The following is a 16051-nucleotide window of genomic DNA, read 5'->3' on the forward strand; positions in this document are numbered from 1 at the left end:
CCAGTGTAGCCACCACTAGAGGGTGCTGTGTTGCAACCTTTTCTGCCTTCTATTTCCCAGCTTCCCCAGATGTCCACTGGAGGGAGCACTTTTTTGTACAGAAATCCAGGTTTCTACCTGTGCTAGGTGTGTCATCTGGTCAATGTAAGTGGATGGTTACACCCCCACATGTGACTCTGATGTTGTGGGCAAAGTTGAGGGCAACCGGGCAAGCGGTTGTGGAGAAAGGTGTGGAGTAACAAACACGCACCATATATATGTGTGTGTGTGTGTGTGTGTGTGTGTGTGTGTGTGTGTATATATATATCAATTTGATATGCAGATGTTAAGGAAGGAATGGAATAAATGTTCCTATATTCCCTAGTGTAAACTTCTATAACGAAAGTGTCCTTAAATTACGACTTATACAACAGAAAACAATATTTCTAATTTACTGGACTCTACTACGTTTGTAGAGGGACCCAGGTGGCGCTGTGGGTTAAATCACAGAGTCTAGGGCTTGCTGATCAGAAGGTCGGCGGTTCGAATCCCTGCAACAGGGTGAGCTCCCGTTGCTCGGTCCCAGCTCCTGCCCACCTAGCAGTTCGAAAGCACATCAAAGTGCAAGTAGATAAATAGGGACCGCTCCGGCGGGAAGGTAAACGGCGTTTCCGTGCGCTGCTCTGGTTCGCCAGAAGCAGCTTTGTCATGCTGGCCACATGACCCGGAAGCTGTCTGCGGACAAACGCCGGCTCCCTCGGCCTATAGAGCGAGATGAGCGCCGCAACCCCAGAGTCGGACACGACTGGACCTGATGGTCAGGGGCCCCTTTACCTTTACCTTTTACTACGTTTGTATAGGAAAGGATTGTCTCAGGGAAATGGTGTGGGGGAGCAGAGAAGCTGTTTGTTTCACAGGCGGGAAAAGAGGGAATATGAGCATCCAAAGAGGCAGCACCATGGTAAGGTTATAATTTCCATGGAACAAATTACACCCTTGCTCTCTCATTATCCATCAGGGAAATCTAACCTCCAAAACTCAGCCACAAGCCAAAAGACTGATGGTGAGCTGTGCTTCATGTTATCCATCCCCTGTAATGAGCCAATGCATGGACTGCTCTTCACTGGTTGCCAAAGGGGGCTTGCTCTGCCAGCACTGGTGTCGTGCTCAAATCCATCCTCTGATTTCTTAAACATTTGCATCCTGAGAAAGTAGTTCCTCTTTCCCTGTCTCATTGGGAAATGCAAGAGCAGGGAACAAAGGACGACTCGTTTTGTTTCTCCATTTGCTTTTAGTCTATTAGAATTCGGTTTGTATTCCATAATGAGTTTGGCCTGCTTTTTAAAAAATTCTTAGTTGATTTTAGGTGAGAGGATTGGACTAGGATACTCAAACCCTCTTCTGCTGCCTGTTAGGTAAAATTATGTGGGGCATGGAGAAAGTGGATAGAGTGGATCTCTCCTAACCCATGGATATCCAATGCAGCTGAATGCTCGAAGATTCAGGACACATTAAAAAGTCCTTCTTCATGCAGTGCATAGTCAAAGTGTGGAACTACCTCCCACAGGAGGCAGTGATGTCCACCAACCTAGACAGCTTTAAAAGAGGATTAGACAAATTCATAGAGGAGGAGAAGGCTACTGATGGCTATTAGCCATGATGGCTATGCTCTGCTGCCACAATTGGACGCAGCAATGCTTCTGGATCCCAGTTGTTGGAAACTATAGGAGGGGAGAGGGTTGCTCTTGTGCTTAGGTCCTGCTTGCAGGTTGACCATAGGCATCCGCTTAGCAACAGTGAGAACAGGGTATTGGAATAGATGGGCCACTGGCCTGATCCAGGAGGCTATTCTTACATTCTTGTGTTCTCAATTTTGGTGTTTTCATCCAAATGCCTGACAACAGCCTCTCTCAACACAAAAGTGCACACACACTCAGTGCTGCTGCCCTTGTCAGCTTCCTCACACTGTCCTCTGGTGAGAGCATAAAAAGCTACCACGGAGATGCCAGGGATTGAACCCTGGTGTGTATAGCAGATGCTCTGCCACTAAGCTACATCCTTAAAAACTAGCACAGGCTTCTCGTCCTCATACGTTTGTATAAACAGGCTGTGATTTAAAGAGAAATCTAGGAAGCTGCCTTATTTTGATCCAGAACTTTGGTCCACCTAGCTTAGCTTTGTCAACACAGGGCTGCAGCTCTCCAAGGTTTTGTACAGGGATATTCCCAGACTCAACTGAAAATGCCAAAGATTGAACCCATGACTGTTCTGGCCCACTCCTGGATTCTTGCCAGGCTGCAGAGGCATGGGGAAAGAGCAAGCATTTATATATTGCATTTATGTCTCACCCTCCCGCTTTTCCTGCAAGGAGCTCAAAGTGGTGTACATGGCTCTCCTCTTCCCCATTTACCCTCACAACAACCCTGTGAGGTACACTAGACTGAGAGAAAATGACTGGCACACAGTCACACACAGTGAGCTTCATGGCCAAGTGAGGATTTGAACCCTGGCCTCTCTCAAGGTCAGACAATCCAACTACTACGCTCTGGCTTTTTCTCCATCTCCCCATTCCTAACCATTACACTCTAGTCAGTACATCACCAGGCAGCTACCAGAGGAGGCTTCTGAGCCTTCCTGGATGCCACAAAATTCCAATTCCTTACGAGTCTCCCTCAACTGGAGTAGCTGACCATTTTTTCTTAAGTGACAGCATTGCTTGGAGTCAGTGCAAGGCCGTCTCGACGCAATCATAAACTTTTCCAGAGGTAGAACCTCAGATAGATGACAACATTCATTTTTTTCCAATAGGCAAAACTTACGACTCGCCACCTACACACACACACACACACACACACACACAGAGAGAGAGAGAGAGAGAGAGAGAGAGAGAGAGAGAGAGAGAGAGAGAGAGAGAGAATATCCTGGTGATTTGATCCAGATGTTCAAAGTGACTGCCTGTTCCAGGAGAAAATAAGACCCTTCTTTCTTTAAAAAAGAAAAAGAAAAAGAAAAATAACAATAGGGGGAGCTAAACCAAAGCAAAACCCCAATGATGAAAACCATAAATTACACCCTGAGCTTGTGGAGAAGAACTGTCCATTTCCCTGTAATGTAATGAGTGCCAGAATAAATGCTGGCGCTCGCTGTTTTAGTTTTTCCATCGCTCCATGTGATGTACTAGAGGCTTAAAAAAAGAGAGACTTCCTTAAAGGGCTTTGCAGGAAGAAAAGTGAAATCACTGTTGGCCGAAGTGGTCCAACACAAAGCCAAGGTCATAAATTTACTCCCTCTGGCAGCTAACTCAAGTGGGATGGGGAAGAAATAGCTAAAGTAGGTGTCTGGATCTCAACTCAACAGAGGGATGGAGGATGCCCCATTTCAGAGCACCAGCCTCACTGCCAAATTACAGCGATTGTTCCAAAACAGTGAGCTGGGAGAGGGAGAGTTGCCACCAGGCTGCAGAAACAAATGAAATGGATCATTCAAACACAGCTGCTGTGAGCCCAAAGCAGGCACCTGCAAAGAGGAGGCTTCCTGCAACGTCTATTTATAATGTCCTATCCTGGCCGTGCCCACTCTTTCGGCATATTGGGGAAGGGTAGTTCTGTTGGCATGTTCTCCTAGTTGACCACCTTGTCAACACAGCCAGTGTGGTGTAATGGTTTGCTTGTTTGCTTGTTTTATTTCTCTGCCACCCTTCATCCAAAGAACACAGGGCAGTTTACAATATGAACACACACATCACAATAACAAACAAAAACAATACTCCCAGCACCACACAATTTAAAAGGGTATAAATGGTTTAATTAGCCAAAGGCCTGGGAAAAGAGAAACTGTTGAGTGTTGGGGTTAGGACCTAGAAGACCATGGTTCGTATTCCCACATTTGGCCATGAAGCACACTTTGGGCCAGTTGCTCACTCCTGCCCTAACCTACCTTGCAGGATTGTTTTGGTGAACGAAAAGGCTAAGAACTATGCAAGCCACCTTGAGCTCCATGGAGAAAAAGGAAGCAGGGATGGCCACTAACTTGGGTGGCTTTACAGAAGGACTGAACAAATTTGTGGAGGATAAGGCTATCAATGTCTACTAGCCACGATGACTACAATCTGCTTCCACAGTTGGAAGTAGCAATGCTTCTGAATACTAGTTGCAGGAAAACAAGGGAGGGAAAGGGAAGCATCCTGCACTTGGATGCTGCTCATCTTAACCCACCTCACAGGGTGGTTGTGGGGATTAAATGGGGAAATGGAGCTCCTTGGGAAAAGGTGGGAAATAAATGTAATGAATAAATAAATCTGGTCAGCCACCGCGAGGACAGGATGCTGGATTACATGGGCTGCTACCAACCTGATCCAGCAAAAAGGCTCTTCTTATGTTCTGGTGGAACCTCCAAGACCAAAAGCAGTCTATCCAGAATCCTAGATTCTGTGTGGTATTTGGCAGCTGTGAGGACAGGATGCTGACCTAGATGGGCCATTGGCCTGATCCAGCATACTATTCTCATGTTCTTTTGGGCATGTAGGCAAACACAGATGTGGCTTCCCTAAATCTACTGAGACTGTGTGTGTGTGTGTGTGTGTAAGCCAGACATTGAAATCACCCATGCAAGGTGTGAACTCCACCGCTGAGTTAGAACAAACCCTTCCTGACTCCGACAGCTTAGACTTTTCAGTTATCTGCTCGCAGTGTGTAATGCGGAGATGAGGCTTCAAGAGCATTTTATGATCTCTCTTAATGAGCTCAGAGCGTCTCTCCTGGTCTGGTTCAGGCTGAGCGATCCCATTCAGTCTGATAATGACACATTAATCTGACAGGCGGATGAGTCCAAATAATCCCTACTATAAACCCATTAAACTATGACAGATGGCAAAAAGGGGGTGAGAATAGAAGCTTGTGAACAGGGACAATGAAATGGGGGATTATTGACTTTAGCCATAATTGCGGGTTTTATAAAGTCAACCATCTCCTCCCTCCCTTGATATAATATCTGAAGAATTGGCAGAATTGCAGCTGGGAGATGGGGTGTGTGGGCAGAGAGAGGTTTTCAACAAGAAACACCCAGCGCATGGCAACTGAGAAAAAGAAAATTCCTTGCTAGGGATCATTATAAAAGGGATCCAAAAATAAAAATAAAACTACTGTGATTCCTGCATTGCAGGGGGTTGGACTAGATGACCATTGGGATCCCTTCCAACTCTTCAGTTCTATAATTCTATGGTCTCAGAAGTCCGCTTACCTTCCATAGTCGGATATCATTGCAGCCTCACCATGCCTACATCTGCGAGCTGGGAAGGTTGTGTAGGTGGATTTGCCTGCCCAAAGATTGGCCAATAGCAGGCAAGTGTGAGCTGGAATTCCCCATGGGGGCAGACCCAACCAACCAATAAATGCCACTTCGGTCTGGACCCAGGGGGGATAAATTGAGGCCTGACCAGGTCTCCTTCCCACTTCACCATAATCAGTTTTCCCACCCTCCCTTCACTTTTTCGTAAGTTTCTTTCTGCAGACTAGACTTTGCTATGGCACTGTTGGCTGCCATATTCAGGGCCAGGTAGGAATATTTCCACTTGGCAAATTGGCACCAGCCATTGGGTTTCCACCTACCTTGTAGCAACAGACCCTCCACGTGTTCCTGCTTTCCAGGGAACAGCCCAAGATTTACAGAAACCATCCTAGTTTCTGATTTGATCCTGGAATGTCCTTTTCCTTAGGACATCCCTATTTTCATCGTACAAATGAAGGGTATTGAGTTATGCGACCTTTGAGCCAAGGAAATAAGTAACTATACAACCTTTAGACGACATCTGAAGGCAGCCGTCTACAGGGAAGCTTTTAAATGTTAAATGTTTTATTATGTTTTTATATACATTGGAAGCTGCCCAGAATGGCTAGGGCAACACAGTCAGATAGGCGGGGTATTAATAAAATTCCTATTCTTATTCTTATTATTTAGGACAAATGCAACAATAGTCACAACTTTGTGAGGTTAGGCACTGGGTAAGCCTAGTCTTGGTTCGAGGGGAGGTTGTAGCCTCTGCCTGCCCCTCCTTGGTTAAGGGTATCCTAGTAAAGCGATCCAGTAAGAGCTGTTTCTATCCGAACGCCCAGGCAGGAGCCAGGGCCATAGCACTCCTCCAACTGGGACCCCTCGGATGTACCCCTATTTGTTCATTTGCTAATTAGGGCTCCCTCTAGTGGTAGGGACCCAGGTGGCGCTGTGGGCTAAACCACTGAGCCTAGGGCTTGCTGATCAGAAGGTCGACGGTTCGAATCCCTGTGACGGGGTGAGCTCCCGTTGCTTGGTCCCAGCTCCTGCCAACCTAGCAGTTCGAAAGCACGTCAAAATGCAAGTAGATAAATAGGAACCGCTATAGCAGGAAGGTAAACGGCGTTTCCATGTGCTGCTCTGGTTTGCCAGAAGCGGCTTTGTCATGCTGGCCACATGACCTGGAAGCTATACGCCGGCTCCCTCGGCCAATAATGCAAGATGAGCGCGCAACCCTAGAGTCGGTCACGACTGGACCTAATGGTCGGGGGTCCCTTTACCCTTTACATTTACCTAGTGGTAGTTCACCCTTAGATGCTCTCCCAGCAGAGGGGTTGTAAGGGATGGCTCCACCCTGTGCCTAAGCCAAACCATTCACATCTGTAATCAATAAAGTTGTGGCCTAATTTGAACCCAATCTACAGTGGAACCTCAGTTTAAAAACCGCCCTGTTTACGAATTACTCGGTTTACAAACTCTGCAAAAACCAAAGTTGTGTCCCAGTTTGAGAACTTTACCTTGGTCTAAGAATGGAATCCAAATGGTGGAAGGGCACCAGCGGTGGGAGGCCTCATTAGGGAAAACGTGCCCCGGTTTAAGAACGGATTCGGTTTAAGAACGGATTTCCGGAACAGATTAAGTTCGTAAACCGAGGTACCACTGTATATATATTCTGTCTTATCTTGTTATTTCATAATGAGGGAAGCAACGGAGTCACAGGGCCTTAGCTCGCAAGGTGGCAGACTCTCCCTCCTTGGGGTTTTTTAAGCAGGGGTCAATGGCCATCTGTCAGGGATTCTTCAGCTGGGATTCCTGAGTTGCAGGAGGTTAAACTACATGTGACCCTTGCCGTCCGTTCCAACTCTTCAGTCCTATGATTCTAAAATACCCTATTCATGCAAATAATGAGCCATCGAAATATAATACGGACCTCCATTTTCAAAACCTTGAAACAAAAAAAAAGGTATTTGCTGGTGAATGCAAATGCGCCATCAAATCTAATGCACACCCTATTTTTTTGTGACGTAATTTGGCCAAGATACATTCGAGTAAATACCGTAATGAATATATTATACAGTACAAAGCAGTGGAGCTAGAGAAGGGCAACCAAAGTGGTCTATAATCATAAGAACATAAGATGAGCCCCCATCCTCTATTGAGATCAGAGGTGCCGAGTTCTGCCCAACGTTGGGGGGCCCCAGTGAGACCCACCACCACTGTGAAGCCAACCGAGGCTTGCCACTACTGCAAGGCCTGGTGAGGCCTGGTGCCACCACAGCGCACCCCTGTGAGGCCTACTGTTGCCACAGGCCCGGTAAGGCCTGCCACTCCTGTGATGTCCAGCAAGGCCCGCTGCTGCTGCTGTAAGGCCTGGCCCCTCAAGATTGTGGGGGCTCAGCCCCATTCCAACAGACTTTAGAGTTGGTGCCTATGATGTCAGTTGGAAAACTCTCTTCTCTCCATCAAGCCATTAGCGTCAGGGTGGACAGATGAAGTTTTTATGACAGCTCAATGGACACTAAGCTTATTAACACTATTATTATGACCTCTCCTGTCAAGCCAAGAGTTGAGCTGCTTGTTTTAGATACTGGCCTGTCTGACAAGGCCCTCAGACAAAGGCCTCAGGAACTGTCATCTTAAAGCTATCCTGACACTAACAGGAAGGGGCCTATGGAGAACAGCAGGGGCTCCATTGGTAGAGCATCTGCTTTGCATGCAGAAAGTCCCAGGTTCAATCCTTTGCAACATCTGCTGTTAAAGACTGAGAAAAGACTGGAACCCTGGAGAGTCCCTGCCAGTCAGTCTATTTGATGCTGTCCTTCCTTAACAACTGCAAGAGATAGGAACTTTTTAGGGTTCAGTGGCAGAGCATCTTCTTAGCATGCAGATATGAGGTTCAGCCCTTACTGTCTTCAAGTGGGGCTGGGAATCCTGGAAAGCCCCTGCCAGTCAGGTTCAATAATATTGCACCATCAATAAATATTACAGTATTGATGGTGCAATATTATTGAACACAGGAAGTTGCCCAACAGAAGGCAACTTCCTGTGTTCCTATGTAAACCCTGAATGAGCGAGCTAAGGAGCACTGATCAGCAGAGAAAGTAGGTGACGGCTTGAGAGCTACCAACAGATGTTTTTTGTTGTTGAATCCTCATTCTAGGTGACATTTGGAATTACCAGCAAGGAAGAATTTCTATTTCAAGTCCATTTCAAAAACTTCCTTGGCTTACGCTTGCAAGTCATTGGTAGACTTTAAGTGCAAACCTGTTTCATATCTGGACTTGACCACTCTGGGGCTTAATATTAATGGACAAACGACAACATGTCCTAGACCTAGAGAGTCAAACTAACCATCAAGCCACTACTGTTCAATCAACCTGGCACAGTTCTGTGATATATATGCAACACTGATAACACATGGTTATAGGCCTCTGAGGACATCTGGCAACTGAAATGACTTGGAATGTAATTGGAATGTAATTAAATGGACATTTGGTGCTTCTGCAGGGTAGGGGTGGCATGGTTGAATACTGATTGCTGCTTCTTGTATAGATATGTGGAAATAATGAAATATTAGGTGTGGGGAGCCTCCATGCTCTCCCAGCTACACCAGCATGGAGACCTGGCAGGGCTTTTGTTTCATTGATGAACACACATTGACCAAAGTAATGATAAAGAATGAGTAAATTCTTGCAAGGTAGTTTCTGGGTGGTGGGTGGTAAAGCAATAAAATGTATATCTTAAAAAAACGAGGAGGAGGAAAGGAAAGGGGGGGGGGAAGAGAAGGAAAATATAGGTGTCTGGTTGATACTTAAGACCAGCCAGTTTGCAGGGAATAAGTCTAGCTTTTGGGACAGTGATGAAATCTGCCGCCTGGAGTCTGAATCAGCTGCCAAAACCAACCTTGGCTATTCAGCTCCATGGTCATAAGCATAAAAATGGTCCAATTTGGAGGATCCTGTTACATTATGATGGAAATCAGCACCAAAATACATTATCCTTTAATGGAATTTGCTTCCTCATTAGTCAGCTCAGCCAAAAGGTATGTTATTTTAAAAACAGTCACCATTATGGAACAAGTCTGAACCATTAGTGGTTAGAAAGATTCCAGATTTGTTTAGGGTGTCTATGTGTCCTGCTGAAATGATGTTGTTTTTGTTTATTGCTTTATAAAAAGAATGGTTTCTAAGTGCTCTACACACATGAAATCTACCGGTATATATATATATAAAAATGTAAGAGGTGCATGTAGGTGACACAGCACCTTTCTCAGAAACCGCTTGACCGATTCCGTTCAAATTGGGACACAACGTTCCATTCTACTTTGCGGAGGTTCCTATAAACTTACATTACAGAAATATGATACCTATCACAGGTAAAAATGGCATTTTATGGAAAAAATAGCACCCTCCAGTGGACATCAAAGGAACACAGCTAGAAAACCTTGGCCCTCTATCGGAGGCTACACTGGTACTGCAGCTACTAGGTCGAATGGAGGCTTGCCTTTACAGACTAGGCCGAATGGAGGTAGGGACTCGCCTGCCTGTGGGTTGGGGGCAGGAGGGGACGGGATAGGTCATGGATCGGGACAAGGTGGGGAGAATCACAGGGATGAGCCACAGCAACACGTGGCCTGGCCAGCTAGTTAGTTGGTTAGTTATAAAATTCATACATAATTAAATACTCCATAAAACAGTTCCATCAGGTCCTTACAGATCTCGCCCTACAATAATTCACAAGGAACTTTCTGTCACTGATATGAATAGTGAATGACAGGCCTCTGGAAAAATACAAACCCTTCCACTCTGCCTGTTCTCTCCCTTATCAAGGCAACCTAGGTACATCTAGATAGGACCTTTCTCAGAGGCTTGTGGGAGAAAGCTCCATGCTATGAGCTAGCTTACAACGTACCATTACTGACACTTGAGGATCACACCTTCCACTGGAAAACACAGATACCTGATACTCTAGATAACTATCCCTCCATCAGTAGTGCCCCCTTAGGTGGGGTGGAGCTGCCCTCTACCCGACACAGGGGTTGTTATAGTTAACCTGGACAGGGCTAGGAAAATGCATTTCTGAATCATAAACATCCTTCCGGATTTTGGTACCTCTCTCCCTCCTCATCCCCTTTTCCTCTCATGCCATGTCTTTTACAATGTGTGCCTGAGTGCAGGGACTGTTGTTCTAACCATCTGTAATGTAAGCCACTCTGAAATAAAAAAAAACCCCAATATTAGTGACCCCTCAATTTCTGATCTGGAACATTCTTCTTCAACAGAAAGAAAGCACCCTCAATATTTCAACAACCTGAAATGCCATTCTGGCTTCTCAGTAGCTCTCTTCTCTCTCATGCTTACCTCAAATACTTCTTCATCCAAGATCCTTGTTCCAAACACAATAATGCCATTGACATCGATGATGGGATGATCACTCCGGTCCAAAAACTTTGTAACCTTCTTTTTACAATCCAATATCAAGGTAACGTTCTTCTTATGGACACTGATAGCTATCCGATGCCACCTGGGAAATAAGAAGCCCCACCGGAACGTTAAATGGAGTCTCCGAATCTTATGAAGAGCCTGTCTCTCCAGGAGGACAACCTGTCAGAATGCCCACAGTCAATAAAAGACAAATTAATAGAGGACAAGGCTATCAATGGATACAAGCTATGATGGAGGCTATGCTCTGCCTCCATGGACTGAGACAATAATGCTTCTGAATGCCAGTTGCTGGAAAATGCAGGCGGGGAGAGCGTTCCTTTGCTCAGGTCCTTCTTAAGAACAGAAGAAAAGCCTGCTGGATCAGGCCAATGGCCCATCTAGTCTAGCATCCTGTCCTCACAGTGACCAACCAGATGCCCTCAATAGGAAACCTGCAAGCAGTTACCAGAAGGGCACTCTCCCCTCCTGTGGTCCCCAGAAACTGGTATTTGGAAACATGCCTCCAACTGTGTAGGTAGAGCACAGATGTCACAACTAGTAGCCATTTACAGCCTTATCCTCCATGAATTTGTCCAGTTCTGTTTTAAAGCCAGGTGATTGGTAGACATCACCCCTTCCGGTGGCAGTGATTTGCACAATTTAACTACATGAAGCATGAAGAATTGCTTTCTTTTATCTGTCCTGAATCTTCCAGCACTCAGCTTCATTGGATGCCCACAAATTCCAGCATTATAAGAGGGAGAGACACTTTTCTCTCTCTGCTTTCTCCATGCCATGCATCATTTTATAAACCTCTATCGTGTCTGCTCTTCATCACCTTCTCTCTAAGCTTAAAAGCCACAAGTGCTGCAGCCCCACAAATGCCACAGTCTTTCTTCACAGGGAAGTCGCTCCATCCTCTTTTCTGAACCTTCTCCAACTCTACAATATCCTGGAGGCATCTCAGTGGTCATGGTTGGAGGCAGCAATGCTTCTGAATAATACCAGTTGCTGAAAACCAGAGGAGGGGTGAGTGCTCTTGTGCTCAGATCCTGCTTGTGGGTTTCATCCACAAGATTGGCCACTGTGAGGACAGGATGCTGGACTAGAAGGGTAATTGGCCTGATCCAGCAGGCTATTCTTAGGTATTTATTTGCTTCATTTGTTTTGGTTCAGGACATGGGATGAAGAAATGACCCCTGGCTACATCCTCTCCCATCTCTGATTTATTAGAAATCTTTGACACCCCTCTGTCTCACCCACCTGTTCCAAGCCAGACTTACTTGCCATCTGAGAGGTTGATGCCCCGGAAGAGAGGGTAGTCCTCAGGGCCTGGTTTCCCTGTGTGGTCCTCGTATAGGAATACGGGAGACCTCCCAATCTCCACACCAATCTGCTGTATGCCTTGCTCATTGTAGATAGACACCAAGAAGGACTGGCCCCCTTTCTTTGCTTTTACAGTGGTTAGGATCGAGAAGTCTTCAGGGAATGGAGAGGCTGGCATTGGAAAAGGGGGGCGGGAGAGAGAGTGGTTAATTCCTTGCAATGGAAGCATAACCCCCAAATCACAATATTGTAAGATGGATGACAAAGGCCTCTTGCTTAGGCGGCCTTTTCAAAAAGGAAATGGGGATGAGGCCAAATATCATAGAATGATAGAATTGTAGAGTTAGACCCAAAGCAATGAGTTCAAAATGTGCAGAGAAGGCAGTGTTCCTTGGGGGAAAGCTGTAATTCAGTGGTGGAGCACCTGCTTTGCATGCAGAAGGTCCCAGATTCCATTCCCAGTAGTAGCACCTCCACGTAGGGCTGGGAGAGATCCCTGCCTGAAACCTTGGAAAGTCACTAGCTATCAATAATAACAGTACAGTGGTACCTCTGGTTACGAACTTAATTCGTTCCGGAGGTCCGTTCTTAACCTAAAACTGTTCTTAACCTGAGGTACCACTTTAGCTAATGGGGCCTCCCGCTGCCACCACCGCCGCACGATTTCTGTTCTCATCCTGGGGCAAAGCTCTTAACCCGAGGTACTACTTCCAGGTTAGCGGAGTCTGTAACCCGAAGTGTTTGTAACCCGAGGTGTTTATAATCCAAGGTACCACTGTACTGAGCTACATGGAGCCATGTTCTGACTCAGCAGAAATCAACTGCCTACATTGTATTTAATCCATCTATTCATTCCAAACTACAAGGACCAGAACATTTTTTTAATGTGTGCGGGGGGGGGCATAGCTCTCTGGAAGAGCACATGCTCTGCATGCAGAAGGCCCCAGGTTCAATAGCAGGTAAGCCTCCAGGTAAGGCTTGGGAAAGACTCCCTGTCTGATACCCTGGAGAGCCGCTGCCAGCCAGTGTAGACAGTGCTGAGCTATTTGGACCAATCTGCTAGCTTGAAAGAAGGCAGCTTTCTAGCCTTTACCTGTAGCTGCATTTGGTCAAAAGGCATGGAGACTATCCGTGAACGCTATTCCCTCCCAGATTTTTCCGCTCTGATCGCTTGGGACAATGACAAAATCTGTAAATGGATTCTAGACAGGGACGAAGTGCTGTACCTGGCCCTATCTAATGCGGCCAACCTATCCACGTGGTTTCCTCGTGTGAAGGCAGTAAGATCTATGGCTCACTATCTGAGTGACCTGACGAACCCTATGCAAAGAAGGGCCTTCACACTTGCCTGTTTCCACTCCATTCCCACAGCATTCCTACAGGGTATATTTTCCAACACTCCCCCCGACCTTCAACACTCCCCGTGTAACAAGGGAAAGGGAGGATTTTATCCACTTTTTCTTTCCCTGCCCCCTATATGAGGCAATAAGACCGAGGTTCCTTCTACTAATTCCTCCACTCATTGCCCTAGAAGATGACCACATGAAATATCTATTGGTGGACGCTTACCCCAGGGTTACCCGTGGAGTGGCCATCTATATCTTGCAGGCCCTGAAACTCAGGGCTCTTTTGACCGGCTAACTTTCTCTAGACTCGGATCTCTCTAAATATTTTGCAACGGACAAAACACACATGATGTGTCATAGTTTTTTACCAAACTCTGTTTTATATAGCATGCTTTATATATTTGATACATTCTCTGTATAATAGTGGTAGGTTACTGCCTGGATCCTTTATGTGCTATGGCCAATCAGATAATGCAATACAATTTAGTTGTTGTTGAAAGAAGGCAGCTTCCTATATTCCTAGTTATTTCACTCCTTTATTCTGAACTATGAGGACTAGAATCTTCATTTATTTTTAGGTAAAGGGTCATAACCTCAGTGGTAGAGCACCTGTCTGGAATATGGGAAACGGTTAGCAGTCAGTATAGACAACTGAACTGGGAAGCCCAATGGTGTGCCACTTGGTGTGGCAGATTCTGGTGGCCCTATTTAATTCAGCCCATGCTTCAGAACTATGAGGACTAAAATATTATGATGTCCCTCAACTCTTCTGAGTTTTTGCATATTCTGGGGCGGAGCTTTGCAAAGCAGATTGACAGCAATTGGGTGACCACCCATCAGGGATTCTTTAGCTGTGATTACTGCCTTGCAGGGGGTTGGACTAGATGACCTGTTGGAGGATCTTCCAAGTCTACAATTCCATGATTCCATGAAGTCAAGCCCTGTATACGAAACCCATCAATAAGCAAAAGGGCCTTGTTTAGACCTTGGATGTGTCGGTTGGCCAGCTGCCTAGGACTTTCTGAAACCATTCATCCCTTTTCTTCTTTAATAACACACATCATCCCAATAACTAGATGTTACACTAGCTCACAAGCAAGCAAATGATGGGATGCTAAAAGAAAGACAACAGAAGTAATTGCAGAGCATCTCCAAGGGAAATGGAGGTTGGGGGATTTGACTATCAAGGGTGTCGAGATGGGAAGATGAAGACAAAGCCACAGAGCTCTCTCTACCCAAGCGCCCTCTGCCTCATAGCATATTTTGAGATAATTAGAAGGTTTTGTTCTCCTAAGCTGGTAGTTTTAGGGTCTTTGCATCCTGTTGCATTAGCCACTGCCAGCGTGGCAAAACATGGGGAGTGGGAAAACCCTTATAGCATTTTGTTTTGAAGAATTGCAACACTAACTCACAGAGAGAAGCCACCGAGACAGTTTTTACACATATATTGTCTTAAAGGCTTTCAAATTCCTCAAAGTTAAAAGTAACAATAGATTAAAAACCTCTCTGCTTCCTAGAGTTCTATTTGATAATAAAACAGCTTCCTCAGGCTCCTTTTTCTCAGAACCATGAAGACTGGAATCTTGTTTTCTTTCTTTCTTAAAGGGAAGCTGTAGCTTAGTGGCAGAACATTTGCTGTGCCTGCAGAAGGTCTGGGGTTCAATTCCGAATGATCTCCAGGTAGGGCAAGGAATGCCTTCGGTCTGAAACTTTGAAGAGCTGCTTCTGGTCAGAGTAGGTAGATGGATGCATGGTCTAACTCTGTATAACCTCAGAATAAAAACACAGGTCTTACCAGGGTAGAGCTGCCTGGTTGGGGCACTCAGCTGTGCATCCTTGGTCACACGGTATGCCACATCTGCGCCTTTCGAAGACCTCCTGCTTGTGCAGAAACCTGTTGTTTTCGATATGCCATCGGGTAAGTTGTGAAAATCTAATACCTTCAAGAGATCTGCAGGTTCAGCTGTAAGAGGGGGAAAGAAGAAGCACCGGAATTAAAAGGTGAAAAGAGATTGCCATTTGGTTATTCCACACAACCACATGCATGAAACAGAACAGCAACAAAAGCATCAAATAATTTATTTCCAAGGAAAAGAGAGAAAGGGTTGTATCCAAATAGGTTTTATCCAAATAAGAGTAGACCCATTGAAATCAAATGGACCTAAGTTAGCCATGCCCATCCATTTCAGTTCCTCTGCTTTGAGTAGAACCAACATTATGAACATAAGAAGAGCCCTCCTGGATCATCAAGTGCAGCATCCTGTTCTCACAGTGGCCATGCAGATGCCCCAGTGGGAAATCCTCAAACAGGACCCGAGTGCAAGAACACTCTGTGCTGCCATCATTCTCAGCAGCTCTTATTCAGAAGCACTGCTGCGTTGGACTGCAGAGGCAGAGCATAGCCCTTGTATCTAGTAGCCATCAATAGCCCTCTTCTCTATGAATTGGCCCAGTCCTCTTTAAAGCCATCCAAGTTGGTGGCTATCACTGTCTCCCCGGGGGAACAAGATCCATAGTTTAACTCTGCGCTGTGTGAAGACGGACTTGCTTTTGTGTGCCCCGAATCTTCCAACATTCAGCATCATTGGATGTACACAATTTCTAGTGTTATGAGAGGGGGAGAAAAATGTTTCTCTGTCCACTTTCTCAAGGCCATGCATCATTTTACAAACCTCTATCATGTCACCTCTTATTCTCTTTTGGATACAA

At 45.7% G+C, this 16051-nt stretch overlaps 1 protein-coding gene across 2 annotated transcripts in view; it reads right to left on the minus strand.

Moving 5' to 3' along the window:
- COL5A1 (collagen type V alpha 1 chain) overlaps positions 1-16051 on the minus strand; it is a 192261-nt gene that overhangs the window by 133046 nt on the left and 43164 nt on the right. For both annotated transcript variants that reach the window (XM_088664730.1, XM_088664731.1), the window contains exons 2-4: positions 15138-15305; positions 11954-12167; positions 10608-10770 (exon numbers count right to left, since the gene is read on the minus strand). In XM_088664730.1, the coding sequence (XP_088520856.1) occupies positions 10608-10770; positions 11954-12167; positions 15138-15305 (545 nt within the window). The remainder of the gene's footprint in view (positions 1-10607; positions 10771-11953; positions 12168-15137; positions 15306-16051) is intronic.

The sequence above is a fragment of the Zootoca vivipara genome, chromosome Z2, assembly GCF_965207765.1.
Source record: "Zootoca vivipara chromosome Z2, rZooViv2.hap1.1, whole genome shotgun sequence".
NCBI classification, from domain to species: domain Eukaryota; kingdom Metazoa; phylum Chordata; class Lepidosauria; order Squamata; family Lacertidae; genus Zootoca; species Zootoca vivipara.